General features: G+C 41.5%; 1 protein-coding gene across 7 annotated transcripts in view; it reads left to right on the forward strand.

The window, feature by feature from the left end:
* LOC116332382 (membrane-associated phosphatidylinositol transfer protein 2) overlaps nucleotides 1–25,265 on the forward strand; it is a 43,327-nt gene that overhangs the window by 2,521 nt on the left and 15,541 nt on the right. For 6 of the 7 annotated variants that reach the window (XM_031755316.2, XM_031755319.2, XM_031755318.2 and 3 more), the window contains exons 2-7: nucleotides 15,786–16,028; nucleotides 20,028–20,242; nucleotides 20,983–21,104; nucleotides 21,681–21,914; nucleotides 22,035–22,370; nucleotides 24,768–24,863. In XM_031755316.2, the coding sequence (XP_031611176.1) occupies nucleotides 15,951–16,028; nucleotides 20,028–20,242; nucleotides 20,983–21,104; nucleotides 21,681–21,914; nucleotides 22,035–22,370; nucleotides 24,768–24,863 (1,081 nt within the window). In that variant the 5' untranslated portion in view covers nucleotides 15,786–15,950. Of the gene's footprint in view, nucleotides 1–2,714; nucleotides 2,835–15,785; nucleotides 16,029–20,027; nucleotides 20,243–20,982; nucleotides 21,105–21,680; nucleotides 21,915–22,034; nucleotides 22,371–24,767; nucleotides 24,864–25,265 lie in introns of those variants that run through there. The other variant, XM_039620388.1, reaches the window with a different exon arrangement.

A 25,265-nucleotide genomic window follows, 5' to 3' on the forward strand; every position in this document is an offset into this window, starting at 1 on the left:
TTTCTTCACAAGTTAAATGTGAACTTTAAGATATCATTATGACCTTTTAAGATGCTGTGAAGGTAACAGCATCTTAAGAAATTTGCATAACCATCTATTTTGTATTTTTTTATAAAAAAGAAATTATTGACTTCCTTCCCTCTTCCCTGACAGACATGCGCTCACAAACATACACATGTGGTATGTGGTCAAGGGCGTGCTGATGATTCGGAAGTGTAATTGTATGGTGACATTTGAGGTGTAGACAATATTTTGTCTTTTTTATATATTCACCTTGTAGTCACCAAAGATAACTGTGATATTCTGCTACAATGAGTCCGTGTATCAACAGTGTTTGATTCTGCAGCTCGCTGAAGTACTGATGGTTTTCATATTCCAGTGGGCAGCTTGATTTAACTGAGCTCTCTGTTTATTTGCATAACCTGTTTGCTCATTAAAAATGTGTGAGTACAAGACTTCATGAGGACTCATGCTCAGCGGAGGAAGTGCACAATACTGTGTTTTTGTTTTTTGGGTGGTTTTTTTTGTTGTTGTTTTTTTTTTTTTTTAAGAAAAAAGAAATCCCATTTCATCCTGGCAAAAAAAACATCTCTGCATTTATCAATTGATCAGAGCAAAGACCTGCACAGACTTCATGCTGGATGCATCTTTTGTCTTGACGGATTCCTGTCTTCTTCCACATTCCTGCAACTAGTACACTGTGAATTGTGGGTAGTTCCCTCAAGCAAGTTCTGCAGCATTGCAGACATGCTGAAAGGTAGAGACAGGACTAAAAAGGTCTTTGAGACCGCTCACAGGAGCTCACAAATTCTCATTAGTCCTAACCTGTCTACATAGATGTGTGCTGGGAGTATATATGTACATCTGTGAGTGTTGACACTGAGACCAGGCAACATGTTAATGACTGCAAGGGTAGTTTGGTGTCATGTTTACCTCTTTTGAAAAAGGCAAACTGGTTAAGTCCTGCAAAATGGGCTTCTGAGACATCTATTTTGGAAAATGTACAAAAAACAGGTAGTTTAGAGTACCTGAAAAGGATTAAGCTGCTTTTTCTAGATGTATTCTCTTTGAAATGTGCTTATAATGTCAGCCTAGGCTTAATCCATCTTTGGGAAACTGGCTCTCTAAGTCTGTGTGGATGTATGAAAAAACAAAAAACATAGTCACAAATGTTTACATACAGACGTGTAACGTAACTCAAACAGTGGACTCTGGGTGGTGTTTACACATTTGTATCACCACTGTAGCTTCAGAAATGTGTAAGCAGTAGTCACAAAACTGTGTGTGTGTGTGTGTGTGTGTGTGTGTGTGTGTGTGTGTGTGTGTGTGTGTGTGTGTGTGTGTGTAGGTGTGTGTGTGTGTGTGTGTAGCTGACGTCAAAAATGAAAGCCGTGTTCATAGATGGGCGTTGGCCGGGTGCTGACTGGCGTCACGGCCTGTGTTGTTCCATTGTGATGTGATCTCTAGTGGACTGTAGCTCATGCTTCTTCTTTTTTTTTTTAATATTTAAATTTGCTTCAGTTGTTATGAGCACATTTAACACTGAGTATCGACATTCCCCTTCCTGCAGAAAAGCCCCTCAAGAATCTCATTCCACAAACATTTGAAGTAACAAAGTAATTTAACAGACTTTAAATATTAATTAAATATAAATATTGTATGAGTTATTTGCTCAAAACCCAGAGTTGCAGCTCCAGGATGACAAATTCATATGCAGCTGTAGCCCAGTGAATATGTAAAACTGTTTGGGTTTATTGTTTTTTGTTTTGTTTTTGTTTTTTGTTTTGTGAAGCTTGTTTTGTACACAGACGTATAGATATTATTTTCAGGTTTTGATCAGTTTCTTTTTTAGACAAGGAGCACAATTACTGATGTGTTTCTGAGCGTTCACAGAGAGGGAGAGACTATGAGAGAGCGGTTGACAGGCTTCTGAAACCTGATAGCTCTTTAACTCTCAGGTGCCTCTCTTAAATATAACACATCACACAAACAGAGGCACCGAAGGAGAAAGAGTGGAGGTGATTGTGAATCAGCCCGTTGTCTGTACAGTTGTGATTTCTTGTATGGCTTGTTCACAACTTGTTGTTGAATTAAAGCAGTTCTGGAGCTGCTTTTAAAGGAGGGGGGTGGAAAAGGGGGGGTGCTGCGATGAGCTAATTGAAGAATGATAAAAATTCATAACCGTGCCAATATTTGCTCCTGTCTCTTTTCCAAGGCTCAAATTACCCACTGCTCCACTAACATTATACAGCTGTGGGACTGCTTGACAACCTCCTGACGGTCAGGAGGAAACGCTGCAAATATATGCTGTATGTCTGAGTGACGGTGGAGTGGAAAATTCCTGATAGAGGAGCCTGTAGCTTTCGAGCATGTGTCCCCAGCCTTGTTTGAGTATTCATAGTGGTGTGGTATCTATTTGTTTTTTTGTGCATGTGTGTATGTGTTCTTGCATGAGGCAAATCTCCCGTACTCCCACATTAACCCTCGGTTTGCTGGAGTTTGTCCTGCAGCATAAGTCAATAATCCCGCCGTTAATAAGATGACAAACAAGCATACAGTCATTAAGTAACTGAATTTAGCGGAGCGAGGAAGAAAAGACGCATTTCCTGCCAGTGTAAGTTTGAATGACGTATGCTGCTGCTCACCACATCTTTTGGTTCCACGTGTGTACTGTTTGAGCTGATTATCGGATGAGATCACTGGCACAGGAAGAGGAAAGAAACAACAGGTTCATACAGCAAAAGGAGCGACGCGAGCGGCGGCTAATAAGGTTAAATATTCAGAACGGTGCGTCTTAAGATGTTGCTCTGGAGATGCGTGCACTGACTTTACAGGTTTGTGTGGTAATCTGATGTTTTCTTAACCCACTTGCTGCGTTGCCACTTGTTTTTCAAAGAAAGAAAAATCCCCCAAAACCGAACTGTTGTGTAATATTGGACTGTTGTTTCTTCAGTTCTCCAGTTTGTTTGGCTTTTTGTTTTTTCGTTTTTTAAGCAGAGGAAGAGGTAACGTCTATGCTTTTTATGTAGACCTGCCACCCACCTTATAAAGCAATTACTGCCACTCTTACCAAAGCCAAGGTAGCAGTATAATCTCATATAATGGCTAAAAGGATGCAGCTGTAGATTTGCAGTTTCCCCAACTTCCTCATTTATTTTATTCACTATTTAAATGGTCAAACTCGGTGCATATACTCTCTCTGGAGCTCACTGCTGAATTGTGGTTGCAGTGGCCAGCTTTCTGTTAGGATTAGAAAAGTCAATTTATTCTGCAGCTTGGCATGTAACGTGGGATTTCATCTGGTCAAATAAGATTAAAGAAAGATAATAAAAGCATTAAACACAGTTCACCCAACAAACTCTGGTGTTTTTTTGTTTTGTTTTTTTAAATCTCAGACTCTATATTGTAAAGTCTTTCCCTTATGGTGGCTGTCATGATGTTTGTCATGAACAGAGTCATGCCTCTGGATGAGGAGGGGATTTTATTAGTTGAGTACAAGTCTTGTTAAGTGTCTGATCTTTAACAAGGAAACTCTTTAAAATATCCTGTGGTCTTTGTTTATTGTCTGTGAGAGGACTGGACTGTTTGGTTAGCAGCTAACTAGGCCTCAGCTGTTGTTCTGGGGACTTGACTTCTAAGGATGAGATTTTTTTGTTTGTTTGTTTTTTAAGAAAGGGTGGCAATTTCAGTACTCATGAAGGATGATGATGTCAGTGATTGTTTTTGTACTGATATGATGTCTGGGTAACACTTAACTAAAACAAATTCATGATCAGATGTAGATGGAGTCCACTGATTCCCGTGTATTTACTTTGCTGCACTGATTAACACGCGGTTTGAAGGGTATTTTTGGAAATAGCCAAATAAAATGTCACAAAAATTTGCATTGTTCAGTACTGCAAAGCTGACCTTAAAAACACCGCAAACACCACAGTAACTTTTCAAGGAGTTTCGGCACCCCTTTGTTGACATGCTCTGGCGTTGTGTGATATGTTGTGACCTGTTATCGGTACTTCTTGCCTACATTTTTCTCTCTGACTTAAATTAGTTGTCCACTGAACACTGTTATGTTACTCAAGCATAGCGCCTATGGCAGCTGATCTACTGTTTGCATGGTGGGGTTTATATACACACGGCAGGTCATTGGGTAATGCTTTTGACACACCTAGCAAAAGAAGTGGAGACAAAAACATACTTTAATGCACACTGTTTGGTAGAAGTGGGAATCACCAGATACTACACAATGCTGCACTCACAGTACAGTAATATTGCAATATAAAATTTTGCAATATGCAGTAACACATATTGCAATATATCACCTTTTTTCAGCTGCAAATTACATACTCAAAGTTAAACAAAGTTAAACTTTGTCAATCTGTTTTATCCAATAAGTTTTGTTTGTTTTTTTGCTACAAAATGAGATTGTTAAGCACACTGTTGCTAAAACCTGCCATAAATATTACCATAAGACAGTCTGCCATCAGTCTAATGTCAGTCTTAAATTGGCAGTTAATCGCAATCTGGTTCTGATAATACAGCAAATATCTAACAAATTGTTGAAGTGTACTCATCTGTTGCTGTCTACTTAGACAGAAATTCACATTTAACTGTTAAATGTGTGCTCGGCAGCCTTCCTGTTCTGCACGAATACAACCAGAAAATGACCAGCTGGCAGCCAGTCGAGTCCCCTCAAGTTGTGGTTATTGACGCATTCAGGCTGATAGCAATCAATCTTTATAAGTTAAACGGCAACTATTTGTCAGCCTTTGACGAGCTCTGCAAGAGTGACTGTAGTCAGTCCAAGTGACAGTGCAACTGGTCTGATAGGACGCAGATTTCTGCCTCCTGTGCAAATGTCTTGCGATCAAAAGTGTTGTGAGTATGCAACACCCTCAAACTCTGGGCAAATATTTACTCACCAAAAGTTTTTATTTATGTATTTATTTTTGGTAGTTGCAAGGAAATTCCTGTCCTATTTACGTTTGTGACTGAGCCATTAGCTAGCTCTCACTTAGGATGTATCTTTGTCAAGCTAAGTGTGTTCAATCTTTGGCTAACATTATCTGAGGATGGTGGTGCATGAGATGAGCCCTCTTGTTTGTAGTATTCTCAAGTTTGTTTGTTTGTTTGTTTGTTTTTTAAATTTATTTAATAAAATATTAATATTTTGGTGAACCTTTTATTTATATAATATCCCAGTACTATGCTGTAACAATTTTTATCCCCCCGCTGTTTGAGCCAGTCTCCACTCTTATGGTGTAAGCACTGAACTCTCACAGACTTAAATGATGTTGGCTGAGGGGTGAATGAGTGCAAGAGGCCTCATGGGCTTGTAAAGTTATGAGGAGGAATCTGATTCCAGTAACTTTACTCATTGTTGTCTAAGTAGAATCCCCCCCCCCCAAAAAAAAAAAAAAAAAAATTAAGCAAAACTTAAAAGAAATTGTTCACGATTAAATAAACAAGATGTGTAAAATACCACATTCTGCATTCTTCTGATTTCATGTAAAATTCTTTCCTGGTTACCCTTTTGTACTTCTTTGCTTTTGTTTTTTTTCCCTGCTTTTATTTGTAAAACCATGTTTAATCTCACAGCACTATGAGGGATATTTAATTACCTAAGGCCATGTCTGTAGCAATGCAGACTTACCGCAGAGCTCTCATGCAGTGGCCTAAGGTCTCATGGTTTCAGTGGGTAAGTGCCCTAGAGGCTTTAAATGAAGAATTTTTTTTTTTATTTATTATTTATTTGAGCAACAAATAAGGTCACTAATCACAGAAAGGAATCCAGCAATTATTTATATACTAATACTTATATACTATCATTATACTACTATTTTTTTTTTTTTTCTTCAGTTATCAGAGTACCCCCTTTTTTTTTTTTTTTTTTGTTTTTCTTTTTGCTGTAAAACTGGAGGGTTTGTCATCATCCATTTCCCTCACCGATCGTTTGAGATAAATACAATCATTTTCCAATCGTATGTTCATAATAGCTTGTGCGTCCCTTTTTAAAGTCGTGCAAAAGATTTTGCAGTGCACCCCGGAGGATATTCAGTCAATTTCACTAACCAGAAACTAAATACTGTCATCTGTGCCTTTTCAATCATTCAGGAACCTGCAGGGATTTGATGCACTCCTAAAAACAAAAAACAAAAAACAAACATCTCTTACAATTTCTGATGGGAGCATAGGGACACATTGCCAGCTGGCTGGTTATTTCAAGGTCTAATTTTTCTTTTAATTCATCTTGAGCGGACAATCACGCATCATGACAGTACTTCAGATGAGCTTCCATCATGCACCTGGGTGCTGGCCAAGCACTGAAGGGAACACTGTGTTTTCTCTGCACTTTGAGCTCCGCAGACTCCGTCCTCTCTTTTTTTTTTTTTTTTTTTTTTCTCTCTCTCTCTCTTTTTCCCATCTCGCCCTCCCACCCTCAGCTCTCTTAAACAAAACAGGTGATGCTAATGCTGGTGTTGAGCTGTTGACAGGGACAACAGGGGTACAACCTGTCCCCACGCATCCCTGATGAGCCGGCTGATGAATGGCACATCATTGCTAATGCTCCTACAGTGGCGTTGTCTGGGAAATGAGACAAAGGCGTACGCTTTGCGCGCGTCTGCTCCATGTCCTCCTTCATTTGGACACAAGTTTTTCTCGCAGTGTGGGCGGACTCCAAAGAAGAGCCGAAGTCTTTTTATAGAAATTGTCCACCTTCCTGTGTCCTTTCTCGAGCTTCGTTTTTTATGGAAGATGAATCGAGTTTATGCGCATCCTCTAAGAGGGATGGGGGGGTGGCATGGTTATTTTTTTCCTGGTCATAATCATCAACCTTGTAGATGAAGGGATATCAAGGCAGTCTGGCACATGCTCTCTGTGCCGGGAAACCTTTTAGCTCTTAGGCAGAATGATCTGCTTCTGTGAGGGAAAGTAAATCGAGCGATGAAGGATCACAGTCATCTGTGAATTAGAAATGCTGCTTTCACCATTAAGAAAGTGCTCGTCAGTGGACTTTTTCACACCTCCTTATTCTAGCTCCACATTAGTTATGAGCCAGCCACATTTATTTCACATATTTTAGAAATGTAAGTATTTATCTCTGCAGCTTTTACATCAGTATGATGCACAAGTGCCATTTTATGTCTGTTTCCTTTTTTTGGTTCTGCCCTGAGCCCTCGCAGTGCTCTGAGTCACATGGACTTCGTAAAATGAAAGCAGCAGCGCTGGTTCATGTCACTTTACCCATGTTCCTCTTTCTTTTCCACTGGTCAGAGACACCTGATTTTTCTTAACCTAAAAATAGACCCCTTTGGACCCTAACTCAGCATCTCACGCTTACTTTTTTGCTCTCACTGTACAGGCTTTTTTCTTTTCGGGCAGTCTCTCTGTATTGCCCGTTCTTACGTGCCAGACAAAGTGCCACGTCTTCCTCCTTTCAGAGTTGTGTGCCTGTGTGAGAGAGAAAGGGAGAAGTTAGAGACTTTTATTGTATATCTGTTACTGTAGTGAGAATTTGTGGTTTTTTTTATAGCCCCTTGCTCTGATAAGAAAATCCCATAACCGGGCTTTCCACAAGGCTGGAAAGCTGACCTCACAACCCGCTGCAGTGTTAGCCACAGCCACAGACACAGGACCAAGAATATCTTTGAAAATGGCCTTTTATGGTCAGTAGAAGAAGCTGCTTCACTCTTTGGTGAGTGGGTAGAGCACTTTTTGGAAGGCTACATTATTTGTGCTACATAAAGGGGTTTAAGGTATTTCACCAAAGGGCAGCCTGTAACGTTGGGCTGTTTTTATGAGCAGCTTTCTTATCATTGACCTTTTAAATGTGCTTGATGCACAGTAACCTTGAAATGAGCAGTGACGCACGCTGAAGTGATGATTCAGTGATTTGAGTTGTAACCCAGAAAGTATAAGGTTGACACAGACCAAAGCACCGGCTGAGACGGGTGTCGATAATTGAGTTGAGATCAGATTTGTCCTCCCTTTGCTTGGACTTTGCACTCAGCCGAACAAGAATTTAGTTTGATATGAGGGACTTTTGAGGGATTTAACTGTCATAACATTCAAAACTAGTCTGTTTTAATAAGTACACCATTTCAACTTTGCACACTTTTAGTTTCTCTGTGTCCTCGATTCACAGAGAGGTTTTCGGATCCACTTTCCTCTAAGCTAGTGTGTGAAGCTGGCACAGAGAGTTTGTTTTTCATTCCACTTTCTTGTAACTGAGTGCTGTTTTTCAAAGAGGATCTATCAGTAGTTTACTTGGTTAATCTTAAACTTCATAAAGAGAACTAGCATTAAACTGACAGGGCATAGGCCACCTTTCAACTCTTGATGTGCTGCAGGAAGTAACATGTGTGCCTTGATTTATTTATTTATTTTAAGCATAGCATAGTACAGTAGACGCAGAAGCAAACTAGTCTTAAACCAGGATATAAGGATTTTCAAGTCTTATCGTGAATTTTCTTGGCTATTTGATGTTTTGGGGTTTTTTTTTGTTTTTTGGCCACATTTAAATCCTGCATGCTGACACAGTTGCAGATATTTAGGGCTGCTATATGAATCGATGTGGCTTCTATAGTGGATTGCGGTGGAAATGAGCTAAGGCAGGAGGGAAAAGAGGCCGACAAAAGTGAAAGTGGAGACAGGAGAAACAAGTATCAGCCCCGGCAGCGTCTGGTCTCTACTTTCCCCCGTCACTCTGACTTCATCTTGGCAACCAATAAGGAAAGGCCCCTCTGTGTCTCCATGGTAACCCCCTGTTCAAGCAATGATGGAGAGGATAAAGGGGCAGGAAAGAAAATACATTTTGGCCTAAGGCAAAACATTTTTCTTCTCAAGTTTTGTTGAGTGTAATGCATTTTCTTTCTCTTCTGTGACATACTCATTCAAAAACAAAGAAGAATGTTGCATTACCACTTATAAAGGGGCTGCCTGAGTGTTTTTTTTGTTGTTTTTTTTCTTTTTAAATATGAGAGACTAAAAATAGACCCCAGGCAAGGCACAATGATTTCTGTTTACACTTGCCTTTAAGCTTAATATGCTTCTATACTTTTGCAGTGACCACGACCTTTGTTGTCTGTCACAGCTGATAAATATTTTACTCGTAGCCCTGCTGCTTCTGCAGTTTGCAGATGTTTCAGCACCTTTTTAAACGCTTCATATCAAGCGCTCACTTTCCTCTCTGCAGGTTGCGATACACTTGCATGTGCCCACATTCTTTTATAGAGTTATAGTGTAGGTGTTAGCGCAGTAATGAATCTCAGCCACAGCGCTGTCGTATGCTACATAACCAAAGCTGCTTTTCACTGTTGTGAGAGACAGAGAGTGGCAGTGATAATGGAAATTCATTTGTTGTTATCCGTCCAAGCCTTTGTGGCACTGGTAAGCATGCACTCTGCAATAGTCTCCACATTAGCAAGAAGACCTTAATTTGAATCAGCGTCTTGTTGCTGCCAAACACTCGAAGAGTGACTGATGAGAATGTTTTGGAGAGATTGTCTAAATGCACCAAAGCATTTCCTTTCCTTTTGGTCTGCTGGGCTACATGAATTAGTTAATGGAATGGGCAAAATGCGAGCGTTGCGACGCTTTCCTTTTCTGTATCTGCTGGAGTTATATAACACACTCTCTCTACGCAGCTCATTTAGGCTCGCTGAGCACTTTCAGAGAATGACAGCAAGGGGAGATCCTCGTTTAACCTTGGCACGTAACTGATTAATCCAAGTGCAATTTTCATATAAGGTCATCTAATTTTGGATTTCTGAGTGAAGCGTGGGGTTGGTTAGAGATGGTGTTGGTATGTAACGGGCCCATTTTGGACCACTGCGGTGTTGATGAGCACCACTGAGGCATAAGAAAACAATGGCTCCAATTATTAAAGGGGCTTAAAGTTCTCAGCGGTCACCAAGCACCCGATTACATGCTGGGGAGGGGGGTGTCAAATGTAAAACTTATATTCCAGTGGTTCCTGCCCTCTGTTAAATTAGATGATCTGCTTTAGATTAAAATCATGTTCACCTCGAGATCTTGCAATAATGGCAGATATCTTTGCAACAGGTGTGGCTTTCTTCTAATATCTAATTCTTCTGTATGTTACACAAGGAGAGCTTTTCACATCAAATGAGCAGTTATGACACTCTTTAAACTGATGTTTTGTTTTTTGGGGGGGGTTTTTTGGTTTTTTTAGATATCTTCCAAGTGGGTGTACGCACTAAAACTAAAACTCACAGTTAATAGAAGATTATTCATTTGTTTGCTCTGGTTAACAAATCCCTTTCTCCATGGTAATCAAACTTCAGCTTCACGACACTATGTTCGGCTGTGCCTGAGCTCGATTTCTTTTTGCTCTCGTTCATTCCCTCCCTGTGCAGGCTCATTTTTAGAAGCAGATCATACTTGCAGGGCTACTGTAGGAGGTAGAGGACGAGGAGAAGGAGGAGGAACACAATGCAGGAGATGCTCACAGGGTGTCAAGTATTTTTAGCTTTCCCCTTGTGCTGTGATGAGTAAAGAACAAGGGCAGGTTCCCACCTCCATAGTTTGTGGAAGATTATGGACCTGAGGGACGGGAAAGAGTGATGGATATGTTACAGAATGCATACGGCGCTCGTTGTATTTACTGTATAAGAACAACATGACACGCCATTATTTAGCCCCTGTATTTTTACAAGATTGTACTGTTTTGTCAGCTTATAACACGGCTTACAAAGGTGATTACTCACACATTGTTTTGTTTTTTTTTCCATATAAAACAGATTTTCTCATCTTAAGTCAGCCTCAGTTTAAAACAAGTCTGATGCTAACTGAAGAACCATCATAATGCTCTTGCTCTGCCTTTGTGTTGAGCTGTGCATTGTGTGGTGTCACATATTTTAAAAAAAAAAAAAAAAAAAAAAAAAAATCTTTTTCAATAAAGAGAGAGGCTCAATGTTTGCTCACTCCTCCAGTGCTGTATTAAAATCAAGCAAGGTTAAACACGGCCTTTGTCCAGTCCCAGTCTTGGTAAAGAAATACTCTAGCATCTGCCTCATGGAGTATATTTTTTTTTAAAAAGCCTTAAACAATAATAAGGTAGGATAAAGAGTTTCATTAAATTTCTTTATTGGTCCCTAAAAGGGGTGGGTTTTGTTGGATGTAAATTAACGTTATATTGTCACAAAAATACTGTTTATCTGATAAATACTCTTCCTTCTTTGCCCTCATTAGACCCTTCACCTTATAATCTCAGTATGTTTGAGACTGAAGTGAGAGTTCGAAATAAGCCCAAAGGCTTCTTTAGGCTCGTAGATGGATGGTAAACTCCCTCATTTGTGTGCGTGTACCGCCCAGCATGAATACATTTGTCTTAAGCCTCTTGACATTTTAACTGGATTGGTCGGTAAGCCCATCAACTCGATCAAGGATTCTTGTCACAAGCTGAGGCAGTTGCCATAACCGAAGTTGCCTCTGTGATACGAGAGCAACAGTGTGAAACCGAAATGCTGTATTTCAGGCAAGCCGGGAGGCTAATATGTTCCACTTGTATTTTAACGGTCACGTGAGCCACCGATCCCTGGAATTTACCGCCTTCTCTGGTGCGCAGCCTCAGCACGATGCTCTATAAAACACTGCTAAATTTAAAGGAGCGCCACCATTGCAGCCTTTGGGAAAAGCCTCCAGTGAGTCACCACTGCCCTCTCGGTGTTGTGCTCCGTGTTTGACAGCAAGACCCAGCTGCTGCTCTCTGTCCTGGGGATCTGTCTGTTTACTGTGCATATATCATGTCTTTGGACAGATTAAGTCATGCCACTTTCCATTATGAGAGTGAAGGACAGTGTGGAGTGGCAAGGAAAGCCAAGAATGAAAGGCACATTTCATGTTTATGTCAAAGCAATCGACCTGAAGGATATGCTGGTCTGTGTTCTGTGGAGTAAGCAGGTTTCATCTGTTTGTCACTTATCAGTGGTTAGACGTGACCAGATGTGCGCTGCTCTCCACACTTGTTTGTTGAGAATGACTTTTGTAGTCAGACAGATGTAGCCATGATTAAAGGCATCACCCTTATGGCTCCTGTTGTATTATTCATCGTGTTACCTGGAACGTTTCTGTATTGACGGTGATTTTTAGTGTCTAATTCGCCTTTTGAAAAGGAAGGTAAAAATGAATCACTCGGAACAAAAACACTCCTGGCTGCTAAAAATTGCATTTTTTTTATTTTTATTTTTTTTATTTTATTTTAAATACCTTCGATGGCTCATCACACTTTTTGTGATGTAACATTGTGCACCTCAGGGTGTATGCCGGCCACACAGGATCGCGAAATGGTAGCAGGAAGAGGTACAAAAGGCAATCCCACTCAAAGTGTCTTGTAGCTATCGCTGTCTTCAGCTTTGTCGAAACAGGAGCAGGAACATTGGGGGCTGCTTTGTGATGAGCGCTGTGCATGGGCTTGTGCTGCTGTTGCGTCACTGCCTAGAGGGGGCAGAGACAGTATTTTTAGAAGGGAATGAGCATATTCTCTGCACAAACAACGTCAAGCACTCTGCTTACGTATGCTTGGATTATTGTGACCAGGCTATTTTTAAGCTCTGTGTGTGAGTGCTTTTTCTGGGTCAAGCATGGTGCCAGTACTCTCTCGAGGCTGCTGGTGAATCGTACATTACCGGTCCTGTGCTGTGCACAGCATCTGCATCAGGCAAAAATGAAAGTTAGAGAGACACAGGTTTAAACCAGCAGGAGGAAAAGCTTTCCCTTTTTTTTTTTTTTTTTTTTTTTTTTTTTTTTTTCTTTTTAAAGGAAAGCTTTCTATCTGGGATTCATCTGCAGTGAAACGTAATGCCTGTATTTGTGGAACAGTCACGCGGTCTTAAATCGGCTAATTCAGGAGGCCTCATAATGTGTAGTCAATACAACCGCAGACACAATACATAAATATACAATACAAGATGTATGCTGTCATATAAGTGTCTAAAGTTTGGGTGTGTTCATGTGAGATTGTTGCTTCAGTGAGTTTACACAAGTGCAGCCGGACAAAAGGAGACTGGTGCTGGAAAGTGGTGCATAAGCTTTCCACTGAAACAAAACGTTTTACTGAAGCAGAAAAAACATATTTTAAGCTGGAACCGCAGATTATAGAAGGTGGAAATAACCTCCTAGTTTCTGCCCAACAAGGCATGAATATGACTCACATTTGCTGGTATTTAAAATCAGACTTAAGCCAAATACGAGTACTTACTTTCATTAGGTGCACAAAACAGAATTTAGCGTGTATGTTACTTGTGTTACTTACTCAATTAAATTACTGAATTTAATTGAGTAATCAAGATGGTGGGAAATGGTTGCTATGTGCAGTGCTCACCAGTAGCAATACTGCCGTAATCCTGCAGAATAGTGACGTAACTAACATGCATCAGTAATGCTGCCGGACAGAGCTCCGCTTTGAGTGGACAGGGTCCCTCTGAGCTCCCTATTGGTTTTCCAGCTTTCTGTTTGTTTGCCGTGTCCTTGTTGTGGTATTTGCATACCTGCTGTCACTTCCGTGTGTGTGTGTGGGCTGGCCGTTGGGGGCTGAACTTTGATTCATAAAGCAATCGTAGACAGCAGACAGTAAAAGAAGTAGTCTTATCACTGTCAGACTGAATGACCTCCAAATCAGTACAGTTAATACATCCATAATCTGTGGTCAAGAGAACATACTCAGAAAGACTCATTTCTTGCATCAATAAATGCATCTGCATTAACAGTGTTGCCACATTTTTAAACCATGCTTGGAGTAAATGTTACTCTGAAGCTGTTAATCAATAAGAATAAGCACTTTGCTCTAACTTCTAAAGACTCTTTGGGCTCCAGAGCTGCAGGCTTTCCTCCGGGCCTCTCCATGTAGCCTAGTTTTATTCTAGCATCCCCCCAAGAGTGCAGTTATTTTCAGCAAATGTGGTGTTCTGCTCTGATTTTGTCAGTGCTTTGTTATTCACTGTAAAGAAATCACAAAAAAATGTATAGAAGCAGAACACTTCCTAATATTTTAGTAAGCAGCTGCTGTTCCAGATGTGAAGTCGGTCAGGCTGCGTCTTCTTTCCAGCCTCAGTAAACTCATCAGATAAAAACTTTTCTTTAGCGGCATTCAAACATTCAAACACTGGAGGGAATGGGTCTGTTGGTTCGACCAAAGCTGGCCTTTGTTTGGTGGATAAGTGACGCAGCGGGGATATTGATGTGATTAGAGTGATTACACAGAATGGATGCATTCCTGAGCAAGGTCCAATAGCTTCCATAGTTCAAAAAATTGGTAAATATTAAGGTTATGCAAGACTGTGTGGTCACATTTGGCTAAATAGCTAAATCAGCAGTGTCAGGATGGTGTTGTGCAGTATAGTCTCCTCAGCAGCATGACTAAGAACCTGCCTAATGTGCTTTCACCTGACCTATCTGAAAACAGGCTGAACTTTGAGTTTAACTGAAATTTAAGATAGTTTTATCTATACAGCGCCACATCATTACACTTGCTTAAGGTGCTTTATATGGCACTGTAAAGACCCCAACAATCCAATGATCCCCATTGAGCAAACACTTGGGGACAGTGGGAAGGAAGTACTCACTTTTAACAGGAAGAATTCTCTGTCAGAATCAAACTCAGGAAGCTGCTGCGACTGGTCGGGGGGCAAGGGGTGAAAGACAGGATAAAAGATGCACTGTGGAAGAGACCCAGAGATTAATAATAACTAATGATTAAATGCAGAGTGGTTTATAAAGGGAGAAGAAGATACACTCGTGAGAAACCCTGAGCAGCCTATGCCTATTGCAGAGTAACTAAGAGAGGATTCAGGGTCACCTGACTCAAATATGTGCTTTATCAAAGTACACCTTTAAATCTTTGCTGCTAAAATATCCAAGTTTGAGAATTTAAAAACATAACCTGGGAAGGAGATAATGACTGTGATAGTTATTTAGATAAACTTCCACTACAGTGCAGTATGGTGCTGCACAGGCGTGATCTTGTTTTGTACTTTTTTAGCTTCGGAGAGCTGTTTTCTTGCCTTAACGGTCAAAGCAGACTTCTGCAACTCACGCCACCCACACGTTGTGTATGTATAGCCCACACCTACCCCTATTCTACCCAGTGGTTTGAAAACAATGCTTTGTGTATTTCTTATTTGTGAAACCTCGATCATGAACAGGGGGGCTCTTACACTGTTATATAATGCCTCCCACTCTACTGTAATCCCTCTTATGCTAACTTAGCACCCCATGTGACGGTGCTGGACCGCTGGAAGAAAAAGGGTGGCTGTTGGGACCGTCGGCAAGGCATGGGTGCTCTTCGTAGACTCTGGCCACACACCTACACACAAAAACACACACGCAGTGGCCTGTGTATAAGAAGGAGTATTTATCCTAGGAAGTGCTTTACTTGGATTTGCGATGCTGGATGGAGGCACAACACCGGTGCTTGTCCTCGTTGCCAAGGCTTGGAGTAGATATGTACTACATGGAGCATATGTCCTGAATGACACTTTGGCTCTTTTCTTCATCTGCCTGTGAGCCACGAGAGGGGATCTTTGTCCTCCGATGTGTGTAGCAGAATTTGACAGATTCAGAATTTAGTCTGTGTGCTGACATGTTTTGCACATTATTGATATTTTTTTACTGCTGCTTTCTGATTTTTCATTTTTTTTCATCATTAGGAATTTTAAGATGTTAACTTTATCCATATGTTTTGACTCTAACACACTCTACAAATGGGATGTTTTGCATTAATGTGCAGCACCCATAACCCAGTTTTACGTTTTCTTTCACCTCCACAGGAGCCATCAATGTGGACTTCAGCTGGTGATTTGACAAGTCTCGTATAGGAGCATCCCGAGTCTCTCCTTCCCCCTCTCCCCCTCCCTTTCCCTCTATCCCTCCCTCCCCTGTTCCCTTGTCAATCTCCTCCCTGATCCCCCTTTCCCCCTTCTCCAAGCTTCACCATGCTCATCAAGGAGTACCGCATCCCCATGCCCATGAGTGTGGAGGAGTACCGCATCGCCCAGCTTTATATGATACAGGTGAGGCAACACAACTATGGTTTCCAGCAAATCCTCACCCACGCACACTAAAAATGAACAACCGCAGAAACGAGGGGACGAAGACGAGCAGTCAGAGAGGAGATAAAGTAACACTGGGAGTTCTTGAAGTGTGCAATCACAGCATACTCAATGATGAAAACGATTGGTCGTATGATGCGTGACGTTGGTGGAGCAACTAAACAAAGAGAGCCTGTGTGCTGATAGATTATCAAGTTTAAACTCTCTGAAGCTGGCTGTTTTAAAGCTGTCATAGACCGCATGTTTCTGCACTCGATGAAACTCCATGTAAACACACTGCTGCGACGGAGATGGACATACTGCTTTGTCCGTGCCAGACACTTTCATTTGTCAAAGCAGGCCCTTAGCTGGAGATGGAGGGTCTGTGTTAGAGCATTAGGGTTTACAGCGCCTGCAGGAAGGGCCCATTTATATAGCTTTAGTTCTGCTGTGCAGCCAAGACTCAGGCTGTGGTAAAAATACAGTGTTATTTAGTTATTTATAGTTCAGAGATGTGCATATTAGGCATTAGGTGCATTTGTTTGGATTTGAGCTGCACGGTTATGTAATGTGTGTTTTACGATCATTGCAGAGCAAGCTGAAGTTACAGGCCTGTTTGATCAAGTTGAGGTTTTTCGAGTTTCGATGCATTTTGCCTCGTTGCTGATCTTAAATTGCGATGGTAATGTGATTCTGGTTGCTTTTTGTTATCAGAAAATAAGATCCACAAAGAGTGCAGAGTAAATTCAAAGCACAGTATCAAGAGAAATCAGCATCTTAAGAGTCGTAAAGTCAAACATGGGAGCTTTATTTTCAACCTGCATCTCTCAGGGTTCAGCTTTGTTGGATAGGTTCAGCATTTGTGGCTTGTGTAAGGAAAGCCCAGGATGCTTTCATGATGTAGACCCCTCCTACAGCCGTTAATCTTACAGCCAAATAAGGGTGTCGACAGGGTTGTTTAAAATTAATATCCACCCACAGGTATAACAAGGCTACATAGAGATTAATTCAACTGTATTGACTCCGAAAGCCTCTCCTTGTTTTTGCTGTGTACTTTAAAAACAGCTTGTGTCACTAGCTGCATTACATCATTGCAAATAGAGAGAGCGAGTATTTGAGAGAGTATAAGAGAGAGAATTTGATTGTTGCAACAGTCCCACCAGTTACCTGTTTTCTCTGCATAAGCTGAAATGAGTGTAGAATGAGTGTGTATGTCGTTTAAAGAATTTCAGATTTATTTGTTTGTTTTTTCAGATGATAAAGATGTTTGTTGTTCATGTTTGCTTGCTTGTTTTTCTAAACCTCCTCCCTATGCTGTATCCAGCAGACAGGTTGTCCGCTTGAGTTGTAGATGTGTAGGAACATGACTCAGAGGACATGCCCCAAAGCAAGCAGACGTTTCAAGACGGCACATGTCGGGCGCTGCGGCACACTTCTTCCTCACCTCATAATTCACCTTCATTGTATTTGTGAAGAGTTAATTAATCTTTTTAAAACACATGTGTGTATGTATGTATGTATGTATATATATATATATATATATATATATATATATATATATATATATATATATATATATATATATATATATATATATATATATATATATATATATATATATATATATATATATACACACACACACACACACACACACACACACACACACACACACACACACACACACACACACACACACACACACACACACACACACACGTTTATATATGTGTATCTATGTATGTATATAGGTGTGCTATAAAAAAAAAAAAAAAAAATTAGTCTTGAACTGCTTGGCTTTCATATTTTCAGGACACAGAACACGTGAGAAAGTCTGCTAAAGAAATTCTTTGCGTGTGAACTCTTAAGTATGTAAACAAAATCCCAGGACGAAGAGTTCTAACATTGTATTGACCCATAGTTACCTTTCCCCCTGACCTAACCGCCTCTAAACAGCCTCGGTGCTCTGAGGCTTCTGTCACTATGGCAACCATGACATCAGCAGCATGCCAGTGGTCAGGTTTTGTTCACGAGAAGGAGTGAATGAAAAAGTGAATGAGGAAATGGAGGATAAAAAGAGGCAGTGAAGAAGGGATGGGAAGAAATTTGAGAGAGGGGGTGGAAGGAAAGCGAGCATGGCTACCCTCACTTCATTGCTTTATGTTACCAGGGCAACCGCAGCATGTAGGCCTGTCCGCCCGCCTGCAATCCATCCTCAGTGAAAGCCTCATAAACGAAGCCGGGGCCTTAGGACAGCCTAGCCATATCTCCACCTCACCAGGCTGCGCCCCACCCTATCTCTCCTTTCACGTTCTTTCCTTTGCCCCTTACGACACTTTCTTATATGATCGGTAATTGTAACATTCTTCTCACAATCGGGAGATTTACAGTACTAAGAAAATACAGAAAGTGTGAGATTTTAAATATGAGCAGTTCTCATTGTGCCTCATTCATCCACACAGGCCCTACATGTTTTGAATAAGCAACTGTGGAGTTATCGTTAAAAAAGGAGCATCTCTAGCAGGAAACGCGCCTCGCGAGAGGAAAATGCCAGGATGTGACTCCTATCCTGTCATAGTAGTCGGGTCTAAACATGTATAGCAGGCCGTCATGGTGATAGTACTTTGCAAAAGTTGGATGGCTGTTTAAAGAAAGCTTTATACTTTTTAGAAAGTAAAACTGTATACATGAGAGACTCCCTGTAGGGCGTCAAGGTACCTCCCTATACACTTATTTTCCTCCAAAGGTACACTTTACCTCTGTATGTGAATAAATGAAGTGTCCTGTATTTTGTAAGACATAAAGAAACTCTCAATGTAACATCATCTTTAAACTTGTTATCTGTTCCCGCTCTTCCCGTTATGAGAGCAGCTACACCCCGGCCAGTGTATAATCTTTTTCTGGTGAACTGGAGAAAATCACCCAGCGCTACAAAGGGAAGAAGGAGGGACTCTCCCTTTGACAGGCAAACACGGGGATGTAGTGTTTGTGGGTTGGACTTTTTCCTTTTTTTAAAAAATACTTAAAATTCATAATCAGTGGATATGTATTTTTGTAGTGAGCTTTTTATAATGCACTGTAATCTGGATATTATCTGTTCACTTGCTGTGACTGAGTTTCTGCATCGCATACTGGTTGAGTGTACGGCCGGTTTGACGTTGCTGTGGTGGTGTCTGTGCTGTGTCTTTGGAGCTGTGTCTGGGTTGTTGAGAGCTGGGCGGGTTGCTAATGAATGACCTGTCAAAGGTAATGAGGTCCAGTGTGCTGGATGCCTCATGGCTTCCTCTTCCCCGCTCCACTGATTCACTGGTTTGCTTCCATCACCTCTCTCTGCCCAGCTGACTGGAGGAATCGGTCTCCCTATTACGCCATCGCTGCACTAAACACGCCGTTAAACAAAGGTTAAGCTGCATATACTAACACTGAACAACTGCTGATAAGAGGAAAAAAAAACATGGTACATCAGAAATCTGACTTTTTATGGTCCTCATGTCTGTCGTCAGCACTTGGACTATGTTCTGCTGTTTAATGTTTTCTCATTCACAAGTTTCACAATTACAAATGATCCTCTAGCAATTCCCGACATTTACGCCATTGTGACTTCACACAGCCGCAGCTGCAGGCGCCACCCGTCTTCTCCTCTTATGTGCATCTGCAATGTAAATACAGAAAAGGTGTGGCTCCACACGCTGATTCTTTTTTTCGGATCTTCCTGATATGCCGTTCAGAGCTGGAGGTGCTTCCAGGAAGCTATTAATTTTGTGTGTGTCGTTGCCATACCCAGACTGATGCCTCACTGTCTCTGCAAAAATCCCATTCATTTAGTTGTTTGTTCTCAAACATCAGTTCCAGATTTGGTGTGAAATTATTATTACTAAAAATTATTAGAATAATAATGATTCTATGTTGTTCCATCTAACACAGCCACACTTTGTGCTTTTCTACTAATATGCATTTCCTCTTTTATTATTCCTCTTACAGAAGAAGAGCAGAGAAGAGAGCTGTGGTGAAGGCAGTGGGGTGGAGATCCTAGAAAACAAGCCGTATACAGATGGACCGGGCGGGACCGGCCAGTACACCCACAAGGTCTACCATATTGGCATGCACATTCCCAGCTGGTTCCGCTCCATCTTGCCCAAAGCGGCACTGAGGGTTGAAGAGGAGTCCTGGAACGCCTACCCTTACACCCGCACCAGGTGAGATTGGGTGATGTAAGGAGGCCACCTCGACACTTTTAATGCAGCATTGTGTCGATATTCTCCTTTTGGATGCAATAAAGTAACGTTAGCTTTAACCTTGACACCTCTTTAAAGCAGGGTAGTAGAAATACACAGGCTATTTTAATAGTATAAATGCTTTGTGCATGTGACATAGCTGCTGCCGCTGGTAGATCTACATTCATTTACAGACAAAAATCTAGCCCAGGTTCTGCAGAGGATAATATTTTCTGCCATAATTGTATTCAGTGATTAATTTGATGATTCCAAGTCCATGAACAAGTTGTCAGAATATTACCAGGCAGCCCATCGGATCGGCGCATGGCCAGCAGCGCTCCCAGACAGCCAGACGTTGACAGCCCCTCACTTTCAGAGCGTCAGTCCATTTGTCTGTGTGAGGTCTGACAAACAAAGACGTGAAGGTGCTGAAAAGAGATGTGCCCTTGACTGCACACTCGGGATATTGATAGACTCCAAGTGCTGTTGACACATCTATTCAACTAGTGACAGTTTTGCTGCAGATGCAGCAGATGGGTATGGCTTAAGTGTCTTTTATAATCAAAAGTAAGATGGGGTTGTCACTCGTAGTAAAATAGTTCTGCTCTTGAGTTATTAATATAAAATGAGACTCCAAATGAAGGGAGACACAAAAGCATAACTCACTGGTACTTTGTTGGGACAGTTGTTTCATTTCTTTGTTTTAATTTCTTCTCCCTTAGATACACTTGTCCCTTTGTGGAGAAGTTCTCCATTGACATTGAGACATACTACAAGCCCGACACTGGCAACCAGGCAGATGTCTTCAACATGTCAGCAGCAGAGAAAAGACAGAGGACTATTGGTGAGACCATTTGACGTCTGCCCCGAACGTCTGTGTCAACATAAAACTTGGATAATAAAATAATGTGGCTAATTTCACTTTCAAATTACACACATACAAAGCAAGCTCAGGCTGCATGTTGGCATATGGCCGCATTAGAGAATCAATACAGCAAGTAATGATCTCCTCATTCAGCAGCTGAAGGCGTTTTGCCGTCTGTCCTCTTGCTACTAAGATATGCAGTGGATGAGGCCCACTTGTGGTCGCTTAATGTTACAGCATCTGTTATTTTCTCTGGTTATGTGTTTTCCCAGCGAAAACAACGCCCTTAAAGGAATGGCTCTTAGGGTACGCAGTGACTCAGTTCCAGCATTGTGATTAATTAAATCACTCGTGTCTGTGTATCTTATAGTGTTAGCTGGAATTTCAGTTATAAAAAAAATTTGAAGCTGTTAAACACAAGCTCATACAAGTCAGAACTACTGCTCCACCCACTTGTGCACACACCGTAATGTAATAGTAAAGCCTCAACAACATCCTTTCCAAACACCTGACTCCATAAATGCTTACCCTCTGAAAACGAATTGTCTTTTGCAGACCCAATTGACATAGTGACAGATCCCATCCCCCCTCATGAGTACAAATCAGAGGAAGACCCGAGGCTTTACAAGTCAGCCAAGACCCAGAGGGGTCCTCTGCGGGACGACTGGATAGAAGAGTACAACAATAACCCAGGCAAGACCCCCATCATGTGTGCCTACAAGCTCTGTAAGGTGGAGTTCCGCTACTGGGGCATGCAGTCAAAGATTGAACGCTTTATTCATGATGTTGGTGAGTTGAAGGTCCCAGATGTTCATGCATTTTTAAAAAAAATAATTTTTCATTTTACTAATACCCTATTTAGTTACAGTGTTAGCGAGGCTTTATTGTTCTGCAACTGTTTTTCACTAGGCTTAAGAAAGGTGATGGTGCGTGCCCACCGGCAGGCCTGGTGCTGGCAGGATGAGTGGTATGGTCTGACCATAGAAGACATCAGGCAGCTGGAGCTGGAAACCCAGGTGGCCCTGGCCAGGAAGATGGCTCAGTTTAGCCAGGCGGAGGAGGCCACCGAGGCCAACGGAGGCACACAGTCTCCAGACAAAGACCAGGAGGTTAAAGAGGCAATCAGCTGTATTGAAGCTGAAGCAGTCATTCCCAGCTCAGGAGGAGAAACTCTGCAGCCACGAGGTATACTTACCAAGCAGTGGTCCACCTCCTCCCGATCCTCCCGATCATCCAAGAGAGGAGGTGAGGAACATGCCATCTTCATGCGTTCCCTCGTCACCACTGTGTATGACTGTGTCAAGCTGGTACATCGATGTGATGTGTAAAATTCTTGAGCCAGCCCTCATTTCCTTATTTTTGCTTCCAAAGAGGCAGGCTATTTTTTTTTTTTTTTTTTTTTTTTTTTAAAGCGGTTTTTAAGCAATAGTTTCCCAGGCTTCCTGCAGAGTTTTTCTTTAGTCATTGGCTGCTCTTTCTCTCGTTTCAGTCCAGTTCTTATCTCGACTATGTTCACAAGAATGTATTTTTGTTTGTTGAACCACTTAACACTGACTTATGAGTCATTCAAGGGTAAAGGCAAACAACTCAAGGGATGAACCAATGTTGTGTCTATAGATAAGAACGAGTTTTAGATTCTATTTTCAGGCACTTCGTTACTGGCAACCTGTCACAAAAGCAGTTTCTTCCTCTTCCTTTAGTCGAAAATTTGCAAAGATAACAGTTTGACAGGCATAAAATTTTACACCAACAAGGTGTTTCCTGAATAGCTATTAGCTGAAAACTTAACATATCTCAGCATGGTAAGTAATGTCCTTAAACTATCTGTGAAAGCCGGACAAGTTGAGGAAAAGGAAGTAACACTACATCTAAAAAATGAAAGTGTCTTCAGGAGATGAACAATATCTGAAAGTCATGATTTAAAAATTTGAAAAAACTCCAGCACAAACCAATCACTATCAGTCCTTCCCAGAGTCCAGATTTCAACATTATTGAAGCAGTGTGGGATCATCTCGACAGAGAATGGAACAAAAGGCAGCCAACATCCAAAGAAGAGCTTTGAATCTCCTGCAAGGAGCCTGGAGAACTATTCCTGAAGACTACTTATAGAAATGACAAAGCTGCCTAAGAGAGTTCAGACTGTGCTGTAGAATAAAGGATTGACTTTCGAGCTCTTTAGAATTGTACAAACTCTGTTTTTGCCTTACATACAACATTTCCATGTGTGTTTGAACATGCATGGAAATCGTGTGCAAAAACACATGGAAATCCTTGCACCCATTTTCCTAGCAAAATATAAAGAAACGAGGGGGTTTTTCAAGGCTTTTGCACGGTACTCTATAGTGGCTCAACTGTATTTACATCTCATCGTGCGTTAAAGTCTTATTTGTTAAGTGTTACGTGTGACTCATTTATATATTTTTATATATTTATGCATGCTAACATCAAAGTCCAAATATCCCGTAAGTAAACACAGCAAACTGTGATACTGTAGACTCGTCCACACTAGAAAGCTAGTATGTGAAGAATTCAGTCAGTAAGGTCAAGCTTCAAGCTGGTGCAAAGCTAAAGTAGCATTGTGATTCTGAGAGGTCTCATTTTTCATTTTGCACACCTGCGGTTGAATGAATTTGGGTTACAGCTGCACAGGAAGTGCAGTAATAGCGCTTCTTTTTTGTTTTTGGGTTCAGCTCTGCACAAGCATACACACTAAGAGTTAACCCAAAGGTGAAGTAACCAGACTCTATTGAAAAACCGTGAGCTCAGACCTTTGAATTGGTGTTAATAAAGCAAATGCCTCAGAAGCAGCTTTTAAAGTGTGCAGACTCTTATGTTTGTGCCTTTACTTTCCTCTGAGGCACCTGAATTTCCTTTAACTGCTCCTCAACCATATTTACTCACACCCCCTGTGTGAATCTCCCCTGGGTTATTTTTGTCAGCAACATTGATATCGCAGACTACTCATCCAAATTCACCCATCTCAAGTGTCACCCCTTCTTCAAGGTGGCGTTCACTTTAGCTGCCAGATGGACCCCGACTCTCATCGAGCCTCATTTCACCCCTGTAACTGCCCCCCCTCCCTCCCTCCATTATTCCCTCCAGGGCTATTTTTAGCAACAGTGCTGACATCACAGGACAGAGGAGGCTGATGCTCCTCAGAGTGACCCTCCCTTCCAGCGCTGCTGTGTCTCTCTGCGCTGACAGCTACATCTGTGCCCCTCTCTTACCGTCTCTCACAGTGACCACCCCCGTCCTCTGTGCTAATGATATATAATCCATAGATTGAAGACGGGTGATAGATGAGGCCTGTTTTTCCTCAGCTGGAAAAGATTTTGGTGTGTTTGGAGCTCGTTCTTTTTGCACTGGGCCTTGGTTTTTAACACTCCGCCACTGATCACCAATCAGTCCATCTGTGATGAAGTAATGCACCACAGAGACTGGTATATGTTTATGTAACACTGTGTGTGTGTGTGTGTGTGTGTGTGTGGCATTCATGGGGGTGGGTTGTGCAATACATCTTTGTTGAGTGTGTGCATGTGTGCATGTGTGAAGCACAGAGGCTAAAACACACGTCCCAAAATAATGGTGAATTTCTTGCTCGTGTGTTTCTATTTGTGTTTTTTTTTGTTTTGTTTTTTTTAGTGAGCCCATCACGTCACAGCATCTCCGAGTGGAGGATGCAGAGCATTGCACGAGACTCGGACGACAGCTCGGACGAGGAGTTCTTCGATGCTCACGGTAACTTGCTGCTGTGATTTGTAAAGTAAATGTGGAAGCTGGATGAAATGTTTCTAACCTGTTTGGCTCCCCTTTCTTCATTTCCTGTGAATGCGTCTCTTTAATCGCAGATCAGTTCTTAAGCTTCCCAGATACCCAGCATGCTTTGGGGCTACAGTTGAACTAGGTGGGTGTGCTGCGGCACCCGTTCTTCCTGCTGGATAAGTTCGGCCGAGAAGACACGAGCCAGGTGTCTCATCCCAATGTTGAAAAATCACAATCGTCTCTGCCCACCTGCATTCACACAGTTCACGTTGCATCAAAGAAATAAAATAATCCCTTTGAATAATTTACGCTTGTGTTTGTTGTGAGGTTGAAACTCACCGTTTAGTCAATATGATGAATGAGAATAAAATTATGCAC

The sequence above is a fragment of the Oreochromis aureus genome, linkage group 12 (assembly GCF_013358895.1).
Source record: "Oreochromis aureus strain Israel breed Guangdong linkage group 12, ZZ_aureus, whole genome shotgun sequence".
Classification (NCBI taxonomy): Eukaryota; Metazoa; Chordata; class Actinopteri; order Cichliformes; family Cichlidae; genus Oreochromis; species Oreochromis aureus.